General features: G+C 39.6%; 1 protein-coding gene across 3 annotated transcripts in view; it reads right to left on the bottom strand.

The window, feature by feature from the left end:
* Positions 1-20,194, bottom strand: part of POLA1 (DNA polymerase alpha 1, catalytic subunit) — a 310,773-nt gene that overhangs the window by 107,373 nt on the left and 183,206 nt on the right. For all 3 annotated transcript variants that reach the window (XR_011998276.1, XM_025997428.2, XM_072744505.1), the window contains one exon: positions 6,579-6,695. Coding sequence is in view for 2 of the 3 variants with exons in the window: in XM_025997428.2 (XP_025853213.1) it covers positions 6,579-6,695 (117 nt within the window). In the remaining variant the exon portion in view is untranslated. The remainder of the gene's footprint in view (positions 1-6,578; positions 6,696-20,194) is intronic.

Below are 20,194 nucleotides of genomic sequence, written 5' to 3'. Positions count from 1 at the left end.
CCACAATGGGACAGTGATGGGCTGAGCACATAAAGACAACATTTTACAGGATTTGCTGGAAGGTCTCAGTCACAGAGACTGCTGGTTGCTGCCCAATATCTAGTCTGGGCTTTTTCTTTTATAACAAAATAAGCTATTATCTCCATGTGACTAATTTCTGGCTCACAAAATGTAACCACAAATGTTAGGTGAGACTTCTGGAAAGGCTACTCAAAGAAGTGACTTGGGTGGGAGGTGCGTCTTTTTGAACCTTCCACCTTTTATCTGTCTTGTAGCCTGTGATGGCCTGAAGGAACATGTACAGATTGCAAGTAAAAGCCTGGCACTGCTGATGATACAGAAGGGCAGGACGCACCTGTACACTTGAGGATACTTGGGAGCCACCATCGCAATCCTGGACAGCTCAACTGGATTTCCATCATGTGATAAAAAATGAAAGTTTCTTAGTAAATTAAATATTTATTCTGGTTAAGCTACTATTACTTTTGGTTTCCATTTCCCCAAGCTCAGTACAATTCCTATCTTATGGGTTGAACTGTGTTCCTAAAAAGGTATAATCAAGTCCTGTTTGGAAATAGGGTCTTGGCAGAGAAAATAAGATTAAGGTGAGATCATACTGGATTAGTGTAGGCCCTAATTCAATATGACTGGCGTTGTTATAGGAAGAAGAATAGAGAACTATAGAGGGATAAGATGGCCATGTGACTATGTAAGCAGAGACTGCAGTGATACACCTATAGATCAACAGACGCCAAAGATTACTAGAAGCTAGAGGAGATAAGGAATTCTTCCCTACTAGCTTTCAGGAGGAGAAAGCCCTGGAGATACCTGGATTTTTGACTTCTACTTAGCTTCCAGAACTGTGAAACAAGAAATTTCTCTTGTTTTAGGCAACCTAGTTTATGGAACTTTGTTATAGTGGACTTAGGAAAGGAATACAGCACTAATAGAGTCTTATTGACAGGTCTAAATAAACCACATGGGTCTCAGACAACAGGCATGGCTTAGTAGCTGCATGTGCAAAAACATTACATATTTTAGTAGAGAGAATGTTCAAAATGAGTCAGTGCTGTGAATATGGATGCTAAAGAAGTTAACGCAACCTTAAATAGACTTCACAGAAACTTACTACCTAGAAAAGTTGGCAGCAGCAGCAGGTTTATTCTGCTCCATACTAGCGTTAGCAAGAGCACTTGAAGGGCTATATGCTGTTTTTGGCTCCTCATTTTACTGAGACACAAACTCTAGAGTAGGATGATTATTCTGAAAGCAGAGCAGTAGAGAAATGGTTGAAGACCTAGGAAAATTGGGCCAAGGAGGAGAAAGCTCAGGAAAACAACCATCTTCAAATATCTATAAAGTTCTCAAAGCAGGCAGAGCTGGTGCTGAGCAAGTGCTTACTGAACACAGGAACAGAGAAGGGATCAGCCTAGCTTTGTGTAGTACCATTCAGCTGAACTAGGACCAACAAGTGAGTCACGGAACACATTATTTAGGCCAAATAAAAGATCTGTCTAGATAATGAGAATAAACTTTAAAGTATACTGAAAGAAGCAACCCAAATGCCCATGGTTGGATGAATGGATAAACAGACTGTGGTATATCTCTTCAATAGACTATTATTTGGCCATAAAAAAGAATGAAGTACTGACACAGGTTATAACATGGATGAACCTCAGAAATGTGCTAGGTCAAAAAAGCCAGAAACAAAGGGTCATATATATGATTCCACATATGTGAAATATCCAGAATAGGTAAATCCATAGGGACGCAAAGCAGATTAGTGGTTCCCAGGGATTGGAAGAAGGGGAAGAATGGGGTACAACTGCTTAAAGAGTACAGGATTTTCTTCTCTTTTTTAAAAGACTATTTATTCATGAGAGACAGAGATAGAGGCAGAGACAGAGGGAGAAGCAGGCTCCTTGCAGTGAGCCTGATGCAGGACTCCATCAGGACCCCGGGATCATGACCTGAGCCAAAGGCAGACAATTAATCACTGAGCCCCCAGGCATCCCAAGAATTTTCTTTTGCAGTGATAAAAATGTTTTGCAACTAGACAGAAGTGGTCTTACAACATTTGTGAATATACTAAGTGCCACTGCATTATTTACTTTAAAATGGTTGATTTTGTTATGTGAATTTCACTCTGATTAAAAAAAAATGAAAAAAATGAATTGAAAAAGAAAGCTAGTGTCTGCCTCATGGTTAAGAGAAGCTGTCTGTAGAATTTAACAAACTACATCAACAAGCAAGCACATCAAAATCACAATGGAGAAACACAAAAGATTCTTCATGGTAAAAATCCACTGTCTTCTAGACAGTACCCAATGATTAGATACAGAGGTTTAAGACTTTCTGTCATAGTTCTAAGGTTCTCTTCCTGTACCACTCCTTATTTCTGCCCTAAGAGACCACAAGTACTTCCCAGGTTTCTTCTTATGGAGAAGTAAGACCCTGTCTCAGGTAGCCTGGCAGTATTTTCACTGTCCCTAACCTACTTAGCAAACCAACACTTTGTTCAGCTGCAGTCATTTTGAAGTTTTAACACACAGACCACAAGTTCAGTATTATCCCTTCTCCTTTGAAGGCCAAAATCCTATATGGTATACACATTCCATTATAAAGGATTTTCACAATTTTACAACTGAGGATAATGTGAGGAACACTAAGGGTATACCAAAGTAGAACTAGAAATCAGTCTACTGCTTTCCTCATACATGACCTTCAAGAGATTTTGCTGGCTAAACAACTGAATAAAAGGATCCACCACAGCACTCTATCTCAGGGGCTATGTAATTCCCTCAGTGACTTCTGCCATGGCCCAGGGAGTCACATGTAGATGCTTTCTCATCTCCTTATCAAGAACAGAAATGTTACTAAGAAAAAGTTTAACTTAGTTTGAAATCTTAGTTCTACACTGCAAACTAAACAAAAACTAACCCTTTTGTTTTGGCGAATTACATAATACAGAATCCCTCCCATGGGTTCACCTCACAGCCAGACAGATTTGGCCACCGTTAAGAAGTCAAAACCATGTCCTTGAAATAAAGACGTAATAAAATATTTAGTGTCTAACTTGGGAAAGTCCTGTCTGTACTTCCAGTGTGAAAAAGTGTTCTATTTACTTGGGACCTTAAGCATATACTGAAGTTTGCATTCCTGCATTTTCACTTCCTATGTAACAGAGAACACTCAGAGAATGTATTTTTAAGAATCAGCAATTTGGATACTGCTAAATTCCCATGAATATAAAAAAAGACTACTGATCTTTTTCTAAAGGTATCTGAAAAGAGACATATGCAAAACCCTGGGAACAAAACTGTCCCAGCTTTCTTATGACTCTGGCAACATGAGTCAGAAAAAGAGCCAGCTTTCATACCCCAAGTCAATCCTGGAAAGTACTCAAGCCAAATGCAACCCGGGACTAAATGAGAGTAGATTTATTATGTAGGGATGAGTCTGGCATGATAAGAGGCAAGTACTTTACCATCAAACCTGAACAATGTATTTAAAGCCCTCACACACAGTCTAGTGCTTCTGTCCAAACAGTTGCAAATATCTATTTTTGCCCACATGTATCAATTTTATATAATCTACATAATGTGAAACTGGTTTTATAAAAAAGGAAATGTCCTGTTCATTGGTGTGTCCCCAGCCCCAAAGTGCCTAGGATGTAGTAGGTGTTCAATAAATAATTATTAAATGAAAGTAATGTATGATTGGGGCACCTGGGTGGCTCAGTGGTTGAGCATCTGCCTTGGGCTCAGGTTGTGATCCCAGGGTCCTGGGATCGACTCCTGCATCAGGCTCCCTGTAGGGAGCCTGCTTCTCCCTCTGCCTCTCTCTTATAAATAAATAAAATCTTAAAAAAAGAAAGTAATGTATGATTGAGGCACAGTACCCTAGAACTTAAGGGTCAGGTAAGCACAATCCTGAGAAACAGACACTTTAGAAAACCCTATGGTAATTACAACAATCCTGTCCATTCTACCACTGATTTTGGAGCTTCTTTGGAATGGTCTCTAGTAAGATGCAGCTTTTTCCTAGCAAAGCCCAGGAACCTCATACACAGAATCAAGAAATTCCCAACTCAAAAAAAAAAAGAAAAGAAAAAAAGAAAAAGAAATTCCCAACTCATCACTAGCAACTCCAAAAAGACTGTAGAAGAGTAGGCTCAGACTCACTGTCAAGGTGCCTGTGAGGAATAGCTACAGGCAGTATCACTAACCAGGATGCTCTGAACCTCCAGTTATCCCAAAGGGTCAAGTTCTGAGCAGCAATATGACCCTATGCTATGAAAGCTACTCCCTGTCAAGAGTAGATGACAGCCTTGGTAAATGCCTGCCTAAAATGTTACCATTTGAGGACAAGGATATGAAAGGGGAAAAAAGTACGTCAAAATGCCTGTGCTGGCTAACTCATTTTTTAAAAAAGATTTATTTATTTATTTATTTATTTATTCATTCATTCATTCATTCATTCATTCAGAGAGAGAGAGAGAGAGAGAGAGAGGGGCAGAGACACAGGCAGAGGGGGAGAAGCAGGCTCCCTGCAGGAAGCCCCACGTGGAACTCGATCCCAGGTCCCCAGGATCACACCCCGGGCTGCAGGCGGCGCTAAACTGCTGCGCCACCAGGGCTGCCGGGCTAACTCATTTTTTAAAAAAGATACTAAATGATAAACGATGACCTGATGTATTATACCACTACCAATAACATCATCAACATTTACTGGAGGGCTACCAATCTATAGGATATCCACTCCTTTTACTTTCTCTCACTAAGAATGGTGAGAGAATAATAAAACTAGCTGACTTTCTAAGAAGTAATTTAATTTTTATTGAATTTGACTTGATGAGCTGGATGTTTAAGAAGTCTCAAAGGTAGCATTGGTTCATGAAGCCAGGTGATTCCCCTAGAGTCTACAAGTGGAGTGATGAGTCACACTAAATATATATACTTTTGTTCTCTTCCTACACCTGCTAATCCAAGGGTTGGGATGAGACCAATTTAGTACATCTAATTCTCACTATGTGTTCCATATTTTTGTTAAAAAACCCACATTCTACTTTGCTAATTACCAAAGATCTACAAAATAAGGCAAGAAACATTTTATACTTACTAAATTAGTTAGAAATAATGATAATGTACAAATGCTGCAAAGACAGTGGTAAAACTGGTACATGCATCAAGTACTGACTACAGTTTAAATTGGGATAACCTATCAAGAAAGCAATATGGCAATATGAATCATGACCATATTTAATTTAGGCACTTTGATATGTATTGTCGGTAAGAATTTATCCTCAAGAAGTATTTCAAATAACAACAAAAAATAATGTAAACAGGAGAATACTCATCACAATTTTCTAATAAAGAGATAGTAAAAGTAGCCTAAAATGTCCAACAAGAATAAAACACTTAAATTTGGTTTTGATATTGAAAATGATGTAGTAACACAGACACCTGACAAAAGATAAACATGATACAGAAGCATATTTTAATCATGACTGAAACCATGTAAAAAATACATATGGCTATGCAAAAAGAACCAGAGAATACACAATGGCAGTGCCATTTGTAGTTCCTGACTCCTCGCTAAATTTTGTGAAATGATCTATTACCTTAAAATTAAAATAAGCCATTAGAACTTTAAAATATTTTCCTAAAGCTAGCTTGTGTACCAATGTTTTTCAGTGAAAAGATGTGAAGTCAAGACTTGATTATAGAACCCTGCCTCTATGTTCAAAAAAAAAAAAGTAAATAACAGGTTTCCTATTCCTACTTTCTTCTCACCAAAATCCTTACAAATCCTCAGGCCAGACAAATTTGGAAAGGAATGCACATTAGAGTCCTGTATTGGTGAGGTTGATTGCACTTTATCATTTTACAGGTTCTCAGACAATCTGCAATGAGCTTGTTTAACTCTGGCTAGCCCAGAGTTCGCTAGATGTACCTGATCACAAAACCCTCTTTGCAAGAAAGACCTTCAAACATTCCTCTCCCCACAGTTTGGGGAATGCTGCTTGAGTTGATGCTCTAAGGGTGCAGCAGAAGGAAAGCATCTTAATTATCAGGAAGGTGTTTCCAGACTATGTGCTCCCTAGATGGGAGTCACTAATGACAGGGGGCCTCCTCCCTCAGGTGTAAATATTAAGGTGGAGAAAAGGCTGGATATGTTGTCCCCTAGAAACAATGGAATCCCTTGCAAATACAATAAACTTTTCAGGGCACAGGTTTGGGAGGTTTTCTGGCCCTCAAAAAAGGGGTTCTGACCTAGCCCAAAGACAACAGTTTCTACAAAAGCAGTTTCTTCTATGTAATTATGAAGTGGTAACCAAAGAAATAAGAGTAATTTCTACAAGAATTAGTTTCTTAGATATAAGTGTATTATTGTTCATGATGTAAAAAAATAAACATTTATCTTTCTGAAGTCTGAATTTTTAAAAATACATGTGTGTGGTAGTGGGGTGCTTCCAGAGGGCAAATACCAAATATCTACCTCTCAGACCTAAGGGATGGGAAAACACAGACCCTCACTCCCTTCTACACAGTTCTTTAGTATCATGTGACTATTACCTCTGGCCGAAGTGTAGCTTTCATGCAGACTTGGCAAAGAGGCCCATTTCGGGAGAACTGAAGGGGAAGGTGCCGAGTTCGATTTTGACACGTTGGCTCCTCACAAATCAACCAACCCTGGAGAGAAGAAAGAGAACACTTCAGTTTTATCACCATCATCAAACAAATACAAACAAAAACCCCTTTTGGGGGGTGCCTGGGTGGCTCAGTCAGTTAGACATCCAACTCAAGTTTGGTTCAGATCATGATCTCAGGATAGTGAGACTGAGCCTCAAGCTGGGATCTGCATTCAGTGGGAATCTATTTTCTCTCTCTCTCTCAAATAAATAAATCTTTAACAAAAAAAACAAAACAAACCTCTTTCCTTATCAAGATAGGTTCATTTTGTTCAAACTTTCCTTAAAGATTCTGAAATAGCTCCTTACCATTCTTCCCTGAAATGTCACTTTGATTTATGCCCACACCTAAACAGTTAGGAAACTCATCAGGTTTTTAAATTAATTAATAAAAGATTTTATTTATTTATTCACGAGAGACATAGAGAGAGGGGCAGAGACATATGCAAAGGGAGAAGCAAGCTCCTCATAGGGAGCCTGATGCAGGACTCGATCCCAGGACCCCATTCCAGGATCCCGGAATCCTAAGCCAAAGGCAGACACTCAACCACTGAGCCACCCAAGTGCCCCCCATAAAGTTTTTTTTTTTCAAAAAAAATAGAAAATCACATGAGATATTCTTCCCTTCTTAATATGTACCCTCCCTAACATGCATCAAGTGAAATCTCCCAATAAAAGCTTATATGATTTTTTTTTAAATTTTTTTTTTTGTATTTATTTATGATAGTCACACACAGAGAGAGAGAGAGGCAGAGACACAGGCAGAGGGAGAAGCAGGCTCCATGCACCGGGAGCCCGACGTGGGATTCGATCCTGGGTCTCCAGGATCGCGCCCCGGGCCAAAGGCAGGCGCTAAACCGCTGCGCCACCCAGGGATCCCAGCTTATATGATTATACACAAAATGTAAACCAATGGGTTTTTGGTCATTAGTAAAGACCATTATCAAAGTCGAGTATACCAGCAGGGCATCTGGGTGGCTCAGTCGGTTAACCATCTGCCTTGGGCTAAAGTCATAATCCCAGGGTCCAGGGATCAAGCCCCATGTCAGGGTCTCAGCTCAGGGGGGAGTCTGCTTCTCTCTTTCCCTTTGCCCCTCCTCCCTGTTTGTGCTCACACACACACTCTCTCTCTCTCTAAAATAAATAAATAAATCTTAAAAAAGAATATACAGGGACACCTGGGTGGCTCAGTTGTTGAGTGTCTGTCTTTGGCTCAGGACATGATCTCAGGGTCCTGGGATCAAGTCCTACATTGGGTTCCCCACAGGGAGCCTTTTTCTCCCTCTGCATATGTCTCTGCCTCTCTGTGTTTCTCATGAATAAATAAAGTCTTAGAAAAAAATAAAAATATAAAAAGGTATACCATGTAGAAATGAACGACTTTCCTAATAGCTGAATGACTACTAGCTAGTGACTTAACTGCTGTGCTCAGCTTCCTTCTCTGTAAAATAGGCCCAACATTATATTTATAGGTTGTAATGATGCAATGTATTTACCATGCTTAGAGCTATACTCGGCATAAAAGAAACACTTATTTAAAATTAAAACGGGATCCCTGGGTGGCTCAGCAGTTTGGCACCTGCCTTCGGCCCAGGGCATGATCCTGGAGTCCGGGGATCGAGGCCCACGTTGGGCTCCCTCCCTACATGGAGCCTGCTTCTCCCTCTGTCTCTGCCTCTCTCTCTGTGTGTGTCTCTCATGAATAAATAAATAAAATCTTTAAAAAAAATTAAAACAGATTCTTCTACACACATATCGTGGAGGCATAAAACTGGCTGCAATGTTTTCAAGGACAATTTCAACTGACCCACTCTTCCCACTTCTGAAAGTCATTGTCCACTTTTCTGGCCTTTATACACTCTTCTCATTTCCTTCTTCAGCTACCCTCTCCTGTTGCTCGTTTGACTTTTCTCACAGAGATGTGATAACACTATGCCTATTATATTAAATCAGTATTATATTTGCTATAAAATGAAACTTTAAAAAGGGAGACAAAATCGCACAAATGGGGTGGAGCAAAGCTCAGGTGTTCTTTTTTTTTTTTTTTTTAAGAAAGATGCATGTATGTATGTATATATTTTATTTTTTTGAAGAGATTTATTTGAAAGATTTTATTTATTCATGAGAGAGAGAGAGAGAGAGGCAGAAACACAGGCAGAGGGAGAAGCAGGCTCCATGCAGAGAGCCCGATGTGGGACTCGATCCTGGATCTCCAGGATCAGGCCCTGGGCCGAAGGCGGCGCTAAACCACTAAGCCACCTGGGCTGCCCTGTATATATTTTAAAGATTTTATTTATTTATTTGAGAGAGAGAGAGAGAGGGAGAGAGAGAGAGAGCGCGAGTGTACAAGTAGGTAGAGTGGCAGGCAGAGGGAGAGGGAGAAGCAGGCTCCCCACTGAGCAGGAAGCCTGATGAGGGGCTTGACCCCAGAACCCTGAGATCATGACATGAGCCGAAAGCAGGCACTTAACTGACTGAGCCACCCAGGCACCCCTAAAGATTTATTTATTTAGAGAGAGAGCGCACATACACATATAAGCATGTGTCTGTTGGGGGGGGGGTGGGAAGAGGGAGGGAGAGAGAGAATCCCAAGCAGACTCTCTGTTGAGAGGGGGGGCCCAACACAGGGCTTGATCTCACAACCCTGAGATCATGACCTGAGCCGAAACCAAGAATCACATGCCTACCCAACTGAGCCATCCAGGTGCCCCAAAGCTCAGACGTTCTTACAAAGGCATTAGGATTTAGTGCTGCATGTATTAGGCCCAAGGCTAAGCAAAGTAGGCTGAAGTGCTGGGGTACAAGGTATGTTCCCTGGGGCACAATGTTCCCAGCCAGGCAGCCACAAATAGGAGCTTGACTGTCTTTGTGTCTTGGGAGTTATCTGGAGAGGTAGAACTTTTGAACTGGTCTTGAAGAGTGAGTAGAAGTTTGGTAGGTGGAGAAAGCAGGAAAGGCCGCTTAGGCAGAGAGAACACATGCAAAAGGATGAAAGCCAGAGAGAGCTATGTGCGATGTGATTAAGGAAAGAATCAATGATGTGTTTAACACTGTTCTGTTTCTTGACTAAGCAATTTGTTGGGTCTTTTCCCCCTAGCTAAGAGCAGTATATACACAAATGTTGCTTAATCACATTGGGGACCTTCATTTGCCACTTATTAACATTGCTACATGGCTTTAATCCACATCTATAGGATGTCCCCACTCACTGCTGTACTGTGTGACCTCAGTCCTCAGAATATGCTCTTCTTGGAAGAAACTGCAATCAGACTCAAAAGAGCGCCAAAACCCAGTTCTTTCAGTTCCATTTATGGCTTTCACAGCCAGAGAAAGCACACTGTAGAACTTTTTGACTAAAAGAACACATACTACCTTTAAAGATTCTAAAAGTCAATACATTCACAGTGAAAAAGTCAATACATTCACAGTGAACTTCATTCCCATCTTCAATCAATAGGCTAAACTATTTTAAAATTTAAACTTTTCAGATGGAGGATCTCCAGGACTTCTCATGTAAACCTTTAATATATGCCCAGAATTAAATTAAATACTGTGCGGAGTAGTCAAAGAGGCCCCCGGTACAGTTTCAGGGAACAACAACCTAAATAAGAAAGGTTCACACACAAATGAAAAGCAATTCAGTATGGTTTGGCTTTAAGAACCAGGTTGTACGGTACCAAATATAAAGGCCAACCAAGACGGAAAAGGGCTAGAGATGTGTGGATCCTACTCAAGACAAACAACTAATACCAGAGCAGCACAACATGAACTAGAACAAAGAATCAGTGGTTCTGAGTCACAGGCAACTATCTATTTCAATTTCTAGGGCCACTAACCCATATTTTCCTGACTTACAGACATGTTTTTATTCACATTTTGGTATTTCAGAAACTCCGCTGTATTTACAATTGACCTGTACATTTGGTAACGTCTTTGTTTCCTTCAAAAACCACTGTTAAGTCAAGAGTGCAATTCACAATTGATGGCCCCTGAGAATTAAGGACACCAGACACTTTGGTTTAGCCTGTCTTGGGCATGGGGGAAACAGAGGGAGATAGTGGTGCTGACTGCAGCAGGTATTACATTTCCAATGCAGCCTACAAATACTAACGGAAAGACTATTTGCTTCTGCAAGTACCCATTTAGGCATATTAATAAATGAAGCAGAATTCAAGCAAACCATGTATGAGACACGCAGGACTAGACTATTCCTCGATCATTCATTTGGCTTTGTTACCTTCAAGTTGCTACCTCAAGCTTTATAAGCTTTGGAATAGGTATCAGTTAACAATGCCAACCCCAGTTGTAATTCATTCAATTCTAAACAAAAAGTTTTAAAAAGCAAGCAGAGAGGCAACAACCTCCATGTTTTGAGACAATAAATTTTTCATTACTGTGGGATACAACCTGGAAGTTAAAATTATTCTTTAATTTTTAAAATATACCCTTTGAAAAGCTCAACTTCTCTTCTGATGCTTTGGAAACTTGATTCCATCAATTTACTACAACTTCATGACTCACTAGTGAGCTGCCAACCAAGGAGATGCTAAGTTGTCACCTCACCTGTTTCTAAAGCAAACACCAAACTCTATCTCTGACAGAGTCACTAACTAAATGTCCTTTCAAATCATATAGAAAACAGATAATATAATTTGTCTAGACTTCCTACCAGTTATAATTAACATTAAAGAGGTCTTTTCTTCTTTGTCACCTCTCTATTCAGTACTTATTTGGGTTTGTTTGTACTTACTATCTGTTAATCTCCCTTTACAAATGACAACAATAACTAGTGCTATTATGCATGGAAATTACACATGCTGATAACTGTGTGAAGGGAACTGGGGCTGAAACACAACATCAGAAGCCTGTACCTCTTGATTCTTCTTGTTTTATTTTGATAATTAAGCTTTTGGTCATGGTGTATTTTAAACAAAACTCTTGTGTGGGGGGAAATAGACCCTAATCATATTCAATATATGCTTGGCTTCCCTTTGATTTTGCCACATACACTGTGGTTAACTCCTTTGTTCCCCCAGCAAATATTAATGGACTATGCCAAATCTACCTTTCAAGAAATATGTGCATTGTTGAAATTAAACACGCCAAGTCTTTGAAAATATTCCATGATGGAGCCAATCTTAGTTACCAATACTAGTACTGAATAAATCCACTTTGAAGCATCACTCACAAAGACAAAACTAAACTTATTTTCATTTTCCATGTTGGGAAATAATGTATAGCTAAATCAATGGCAAAAGAACGAACAAGGTGTAGTTCTTTGGAAGTCCAATCTATAAAAAAGGTCGCGTTTTACAAAAACCTCCAGAACCACTAGAAAGATGTCCACCATGCAAATATGTCATTTTATTATGCGATGCCACATGTAAACGCCAAACTGTCACAACCAAGAGGAATAAAGTCATTGCATTTTCAGATGCCTACCTTAACCACATTTATAAGCAGAGGGTTCAAAAGAGGTGAAGCCAGCCTTGCCAATAGCCAAATAAACCTTTACCAAAACACGCTAAGATCCATCACCTGTTACTTTAGTTTCAGTATCACTAATTCCTTGAAATCATTATGTACGAAATTGTGTCAAATGCTGATTGGTTCTGATTGCTAAATTATATTTCTGAGGTCTCCACTAAAATGGTTGCTGTCTGCACATGCTAAAACGGGATCGATTTCCACTTGTAACTGAGGCATTCCTGGTAGGTGCACTTTCAGCCCAAACTTACCCATTTGTGTACATTCATATTTTTAGAAGGATGCACACACAGAAATCATCTAGACCTGGAAGTGTGGCACAGAGGAGGCAATTAAAAACAATCTTTTGAATAAATGAATGAACAGAAGCAATAAAATAGCACACAGGAGCCAGTTTACAGAAAATAAGAATCTAAAATTCCCAGGAGAAAGAAAAATGCACAGTTCTCATTATTACTCTTGAATCAAATATATGGTGGGTCCATATCAAATGGATACCAAATATCCATGGTGGGTCCTTCTCCTCCCACTTCCAATCAGTCACCAAATTTGTCCACTGACCTCACAATCCCACTGTCATCAACTTTACCATAGCCCAGACCTCAAAGTTGATCTACTTTAACAGCCTCCTACCTGGTTTCCCCAACTATTATCTCTCCCACATCCAGTGTAAAGACCTACCAAATGTAGCTTCCCAAGGGCCCTCTACTCCCATCCCTCCAGTGGTAAACCTTCCATAGGGATGCATGCTTTGGTCTGGCTTTCATTTTTCTAAAAGATTTTATTTATTTATTCATGAGAGACACAGAGAGAAAGAGAGGCAGACACAGGCAGAGAGAGAAGCAGGCTCCATGCAGGGAGCCTGATGTGGGACTCAATCCCGGGTCTCCAGGGTCATGTCCTGGGCTGAAGGTGGCGCTAAACCGCTGAGCCACCCGGGCTGCCCTGGTCTGGCTTTCAAATCTTTCCAGCCTCATCTCATTCCCCCTTTCTCTTACACAAACTCTTCACCACATTGAATTGGTTTTCTTACTGCCCTCAACACATTTTGCCTATTGCCAACCCCTTGTCTTGGCTCGTGCCGTGGCCTTTCCACCTAAATTAGCCATTCATTGAGCATCATTTCCACTCCTCTCCTGTGAAATCTCCCCACCCTCCAGGGACTTCTCCCAGTACCCGACTGCCACGGAGCAGAACATGCTGTGTGCTGTCCCTGAACAATTTTATTTTACCTCTCTAACAGGAAGGTCAGGCCTGGGGGATGACCTGCTTTGGATCCGGCAGTGTCCTCGCCAGTCTCTAGGACAAAGGTTCACACTCAATGAAGAATACAGAAATTAGGTTATGAAAAACTGCACTTGAGGGAGTCTTCTCCCCACCCATTTATTAAGGGGTAATTTCACATAAATCACTGAACCTTTCCTCTGAGCCTCAGTTTTCTTATCTCCAAAAAAAAGAGGTAATAACATTTACTCTGCTAAAGTTGTTCAGAGCCTACAACACTGTTGATTAAATGTAAAATCTTGTTACAACCCTACACATGCCTCCAGGACTGAGGAACATCAGTGCTCAGCTACAGGCGACAAGACACTGTTAAAGATGCACTCCTCCAACCAGGCAAGAGCCTGGTCAGTTTCCACCTGGGGTTACTACATGGAGAGCTACAATGATGAATAACTGGTAAGATTAGGTGGAGGTGCTTTGCAATTTGAATGCAAAATAACAGAATTCTGTAGTCAACATAAGTGAACTTCCCATGTTTTTCCTGACAAAACTGTACTGGATCTGAAGTCGGAGACGGCAGAATGGATGGTGAAGGAAGAGGAAGAGGTCTTTGCTTTATTTCGGGACTAGAAGATTTTCGAGACAACATGCTACAGTAGTGCACTGACGTATGGTTTAGTTTAAATTGTAATGGCTCTCTGGGAGTGCAGTGACAGCAGCACAGGGCGAAGTCTGCCAGCATACGTGCTCTTACAGAGTTCACCGCATCATTACTATTTTCCTATAATGGCCGTTAACTGCTCCTCTCCCCAAATGATATGCACTTTGAGCATACCAGATACTCTTCACCCAAAACCATTTATAAATGTTCCGGGGTTCCCTTGCAGTCACATTTTTCTGTCATGGAATTATCCCCAGTGTAAAATGGGTCTTACAGACAGTGCACAGTATGGGCCCACAGCTGCTTTTGAAGAATGACATGTTGTGATTTGGGATTTCCAGAAATATCAAAAAACAAATTGCTTTCTGACCCACATTTGCACCCAAAACTGGGAGAAAATTTTCCTACCATCTCCAGGGGAAGTTTTAACAGGAACATAATTTTGCTTTTAAAGTTAAATCTTCTACACTGCAGCATGCTGGCCTGTCAAAGAGTGATTATTAAGTCTCAGAGAGGTGCCAGGGTAGGAGATGAAAGAGCAAATCAGGAAATATACATATGTAAACTAAGTATTCATTGAAGTTAATACAAAAATATTTTTTTAATACAAAAATATTTTTAACAAAATTATCAAACAGAAGTGGAAAGTGCCTTGTCAATGTAAGAATTTTAAATATTACTAAAATTGATTTTTAAAGTAAGATATCTCTTTAAATGAACAGTCACATGTCATTTCATCCAAGTTATTTGAAACTTATTGATCTTATCATTTGTATGAAGACCAGACTCTGCCATCAGTTTGCTGAAAAGATAATGGAGCACTCCCAAACTGTTATGATAGGTTAGATGCAAACAGTGGTCTTCATTTAAACACACAGAATAGCACCACCACAAGTGGACAAATTCCAACCTGAACAATTGTATATTACATGATAAATTAGCAAGTTGTTCTGCTTTGCCTCACATCAAATCCAATACCACAGCCTTGTTATTTTAATTTGCAATCAGAGGTTGAGCATCAGAAGATGTCCCTGAGGTACACTAAAGAGCCCCACACAAGCCATCTCCTCCTGCTATACTGTGAGCAGAGAAAGCCAACAATTACCAGCAATTTTATTTTACCACTGTAGGACAATATTAGAACAGTTAAAATTGTCACCATGCAAGCAATGGGGGAAAATATCCTTAAGAAGATTTTATAAGGAAAATTATGTTTTGGGGGGAAAAAGTTCAATGGAGGACAGGTATCTTTCTGTATGGGCAGCTAAAATCTCTTAGTATATTCAAGCCTCTTCTATAAAATACTCTCCCCTATTCATCCAACTCAAAAGCAAGCTACATTCATAGGCTATAATAGGTCACAACTAAGTACACAGTACCTTGCTTCGGGAATAATTTTGCTTTGTCTGTCTACTGTCAACAAAGCACAAAGAGCTCATGCAACCCAGTCATGTACCGTGGACGTTCGAGATCTAACAAAACACAAATAGTAAGAACACAAGATCTCCGAGTTGCCCTGCTTTCGCTTTATGTGAGAAACTGAAAGCGTTTTCCTCTCCACATTCCATTAATCTCCACTGTATTATAAACTTTTTCATAAAAGACGTTTCTCCCCCCTACATGAAGCTACAAGTGACTTGGAGATGTACGATTTCAACTGTGACTTCCAACATCAATGGTTATAAATGGATGTCAGGTAAGGTATACAGACATTTCAACAAGGTAAAGGAAGAGCAGAACAAGATGGTCAAATGGCTACTCTGTTGCTCATATGAATATTTTACTGAAGTCTCTAAGAAAAATTGTTCAATACTTATGCGACCACTCCTGCCTCTCAAATCTTCAGTGATGAAAAAAACCTTACTTTTGCTACGAACATATACTAACAAATAAAACAAATATAAGTAAACTCAAGCCTTAGCTTCATCAATATGTACACAGAAAAAAAAAGACTGGAAGGAACTATCCTAAGATGTTATCACTGGTTATCTGTAGGTGGTTTCTTCTGTTTCTGAATTTTCTATAACAAGCATATATTGTTTTTATAATTAGAAAGCTGTTATTAATGAAGGAAGAGACAGTTTTGCCAAGAGAATCTGATACCATCAAATCACTAATACATGTGAAAAATATTTTGAACCATATCACATGTGCCTGGTTGTTACCAAGATGAATTTTTAGCAAACATGCTTATGAGAAAAGAAAGGAACACGAGAAAATGCTTTTTCTTAAAAATTTTTTAACTAATTCACAGATTATAAAAATAGGTCAATTTAGGCACATAGCAGGTCCCAAGTAGAAAGTGACAGAGCATGTATTAGCAGTAGTAGAATCACTTATTAAATTAAGTCACTCACTCACTAAAATGCACACAGCCTTCTATGGAATATGATTTGAATACTTTTCTTTATATATTGGATCTCTGAAGGTAGGTAATAAATCCGTTTTAAACAGAGGAGCTTTGTTCCCCACGCCCCCTCCCTTGCCTTTATTCAACGTACGTACGGATCAACTCAGATGTCCAGGGTAGGAATCAAATTAAAAAACTTCAATCAGGTGGGCATGCCTAGAACATTATTAGAAGAGTTTCTTTTCTTTGCTGAAGTCTAGCTAAAAGTAATTTTTATTGTTTGTTTGTTAGCAGGCTAGTAATCTATTGGTATAGTTTAATGCGATATGCCTTTGGGTACTGAACAACAAATGTTAAAACTAAACTATCTATGCAAGTGCCTCAAAGGATATCTTAAAATCAGAATGGAGTTCAAACCATCACCAGGCAATGTTTGTTCATTTAACTTTAATTATTTTCTCCTTGAGAATGGTACTAATGAAACTGAATATCTTTCATGGTTTCGAAGGGCTGTTTGAATAGTCTGTAAACACAACTAAGGGTAGACAAGAGATCTGGCCGAGCCAGGGGGTTGCTAGGTGATGTAGAATGTAAACCCACAAACTTGTTAAGGTTTGCTTTGCTTTCATGCCACTTTCACACACTCTCAAAAGTTTTGAGAATTGATTTTTCAGGTGGCCATTAAGAAAAGAAGAGACCCCCTGCCTTCAAAATTCACTCCCCCCCAGATGCTCTGCCAGATACAGAAGAGACAAAATCCATTTGACCTTTGGCTGTAACCTGGGAAACTTTTGGTTTTACATTAATGTAGGATCATGTATTGTATGGACACTCATAATTTAAGAAATAAATCCACAAAGATGGATTTTTTAATTTCAAAAGGACATTTCTAATCTTTTCTTATTCAGCTATGAATAAAATTAAGATTTCCTTCCAGAAGAAAAATTGTGATAGCAGCTCAGCACCGATTATCATCAAGATAAACCTTTCGGTTTGGCCACTGACTAGAGTCTCTTCTGGCCTTCACCAAGTCTGACTGCCTGTGAGGGTGTCCCTCCTGCCCCTCCCCCAAGCTCCTTTCTAAGTAGCTGATCAGAGATTGTCCAGTAAGAGCACTTTATTAGATCATCAGCCAGAGGGGTTCACAAGTACTGAGAGCAATGGGCTCAAATGCGGCACATCAGTTTTAATAGACCAGGGGCTACTAGTAAACTGCAGATACTGCTGAGAACTTTCCTTGCACTGAACTCTTGAAAAAGCACCGTCTCTCCAGCTTAAATGCAGCTGCCTCTTTCAATGCCGCAAATGGGTAAATTTGACAAAAAAGCCACCATTAAGACTACATGAAAGGCTCAAGACAACATCCTTTCAATGCTTTGTACTTCAGTAATCAGATGTACTTACTCACCCCCTCCCCCAAACCCGATCAAGAACTATTTCTGAATGGTAGGAAATAATTCCACTTTGTACATCTTTTAGTTAATCAAGACTTTCTATTCAGCAATTTGACCTTTTGTTCAAAACAGGATTATCAGTTTTTTCGCCAGTTACCAAGGGCGACTCGCATGGTGAACATAATTGCAATAATTTGCAAAACACCATGGCAACCCACATTACAACTAGGTAAATACTGGGCTTTTGTGCTACATTGTTATTTTCAGAGATGCTGAAGTCAAAGAACGAATGACAAATGAACACAAAATTTATATTTGCTTTGTCTCAAAAGAGAAGAAAATTGATAACAAGAATTGGGGGGAAACCGACTACAGCTGTAATTTCTAACTTGATTAATTAGGATGGTAACAGTCCTTAACAGTATATTCAACAAACAGCCCTGACTTCGTCTCTCCACCCACCTCTCTCTATACCACTACCACTATCCCCCCCCACCCCAGACAAATTTTTTCAGCTTGGAGAACAAACATCCCCCATTTGCTCTTTTCTTCAACTTAATGGAATCCTTAATTGCAGAATATTGTTCTCTTGCTCTTCACGGCAATGAAAACGGAGAGAAAAGAGAAGAGGGCCAGGGCAGACAGGGAGCTATAGTCATTTTTTTCCTGCTTCTTTTGGATACCCCAGGCCCAATGATGAGACGGCATTTTTCTGGTATCAGCAGCTGTTTCGTAGCAGACAATAAAGTCAAAACTATTTAGCTTTGCAGAGAAGCCACTTCCTTTCTTTTGGCAATACGAGGTAAGTCTGTCTACATGCCGAGATGAAGTTTCAGAATGTAAATGCCAGAACATCAGATTAGAAACTAATAATTTAAAAAACCATACATTTTTCCTGTAAATAAATTAACAACTGTGGTTCTGTCCAAAAAGCTGTGGAATTGAAATGTGTGTTTGCTATGTGAGGAAGATGGTCAACAATATTACCAGTGTGCTGAAAACCACTTTTATACACAGAGCCCAGTTCACGAAACAAGCTGAAAATATAAACCAAGCACTCTGAATACAGAAACCGAAATAATATCTTTAGTAGATGAACATGGTCTCATAAGTAGTATTATCATCTTTCCTATAATAAATGTGATGATTAGAAAAGTTGTATCAGGCTTATTTTTACTCAGGTATGAAAGGTGGATTCTAACTGCACAGTGAAGGAACGGTTTGTTTCTAAGAGAAACAAATTCTGCTATAATGCCTAGCTTTTTGGAAATTATCAAAATTGGCTTTCCCATGTAAAATGTAATATTTTGGGAGGAGAAAAATACACACAGAAAGGGCTTGTAGAAGTTGTACTGCCGAGATCTCAAAAAATAAGCTCCCAACCCTCACAACAGAGCCCAGCCTGCTTCCCTTCATCTGCTTCACAACAAGGCAGAGCCAAAAGAGTCTCTGGAATGATCTGTGTATTTCCCCTAACTTTTGAAAAATCAGACGAACCTGATCCTATAATGGGTCCATTCTTTTTGTCAGGGCTGCAAACTCCCAGACAGATCTCTAAGATTCCGCTTAGAGAAATCACAATATAACATTCTTCAGAATATGCCTCCGAAATTACAGATGCTGTGATTTCTCCCGAGGAGTAGAAATCAAAAGAATGTGACACATTAACTCTTTCTCAGTCAGTGACAACCTCTTTACACTTGGAAAATATATTTATTTTCTGGTTTAGTTCATTCTGAATTTACCGTACCTGTATTAAGTACATCCTATCAAAAGTCTAAATGTTAAGAGGAAATGTATCCTTTAATGCCAAATGATAAAGGGTTGAACAAGCCTTCAGTACTTTTTGATCAAACAGAACTGATGAGAGTCATTAAGTGGGCCTAAAATCCCCATGACACTTGAACTTCTTTAAGAAATCCTTATATATAAATGAAATATTTTGTAATCTAGCCTGAATTTCCCACTTATTTTATCCAGGATACTGTTCCCTCCTGTCCAACCTTTGTGGCTTCTGTTCCAGTGTTTGTTTTCTTCCTTCTCTTTTTCCCTCCATTTTATCCCCTTTTGGCTGACTGGATAGGACACCTGACTTCTATTTGTGAAATGCAATAACCAATAATCCATCCAACCACCTATAACGCCAATAAATTACCCAAATCCCAAAATCAGGAATGGTGAATACCTAGCTGGCAAACTGCACTGCTTTCCAACTCCATCCCCATGGCTGATACAGGATGAAAGCTGGCACTCAGTATGAAAGCCATCTGCTATCTCTGCCTTGGAAACCTTCTTGCTCCAGAATTCTCAACTCTGACTGCACACTGGATTCACCAGGGGAGTGTTACAACACAGACTGCTTGCTGGGCATCACCCCAGGGTTT

This window comes from Vulpes vulpes, chromosome X (assembly GCF_048418805.1).
Source record: "Vulpes vulpes isolate BD-2025 chromosome X, VulVul3, whole genome shotgun sequence".
In the NCBI taxonomy this organism is placed as follows: domain Eukaryota; kingdom Metazoa; phylum Chordata; class Mammalia; order Carnivora; family Canidae; genus Vulpes; species Vulpes vulpes.
Note: the sequence above shows the minus strand (reverse complement) of the source record. Positions and strands in the feature narration are given on the sequence as shown.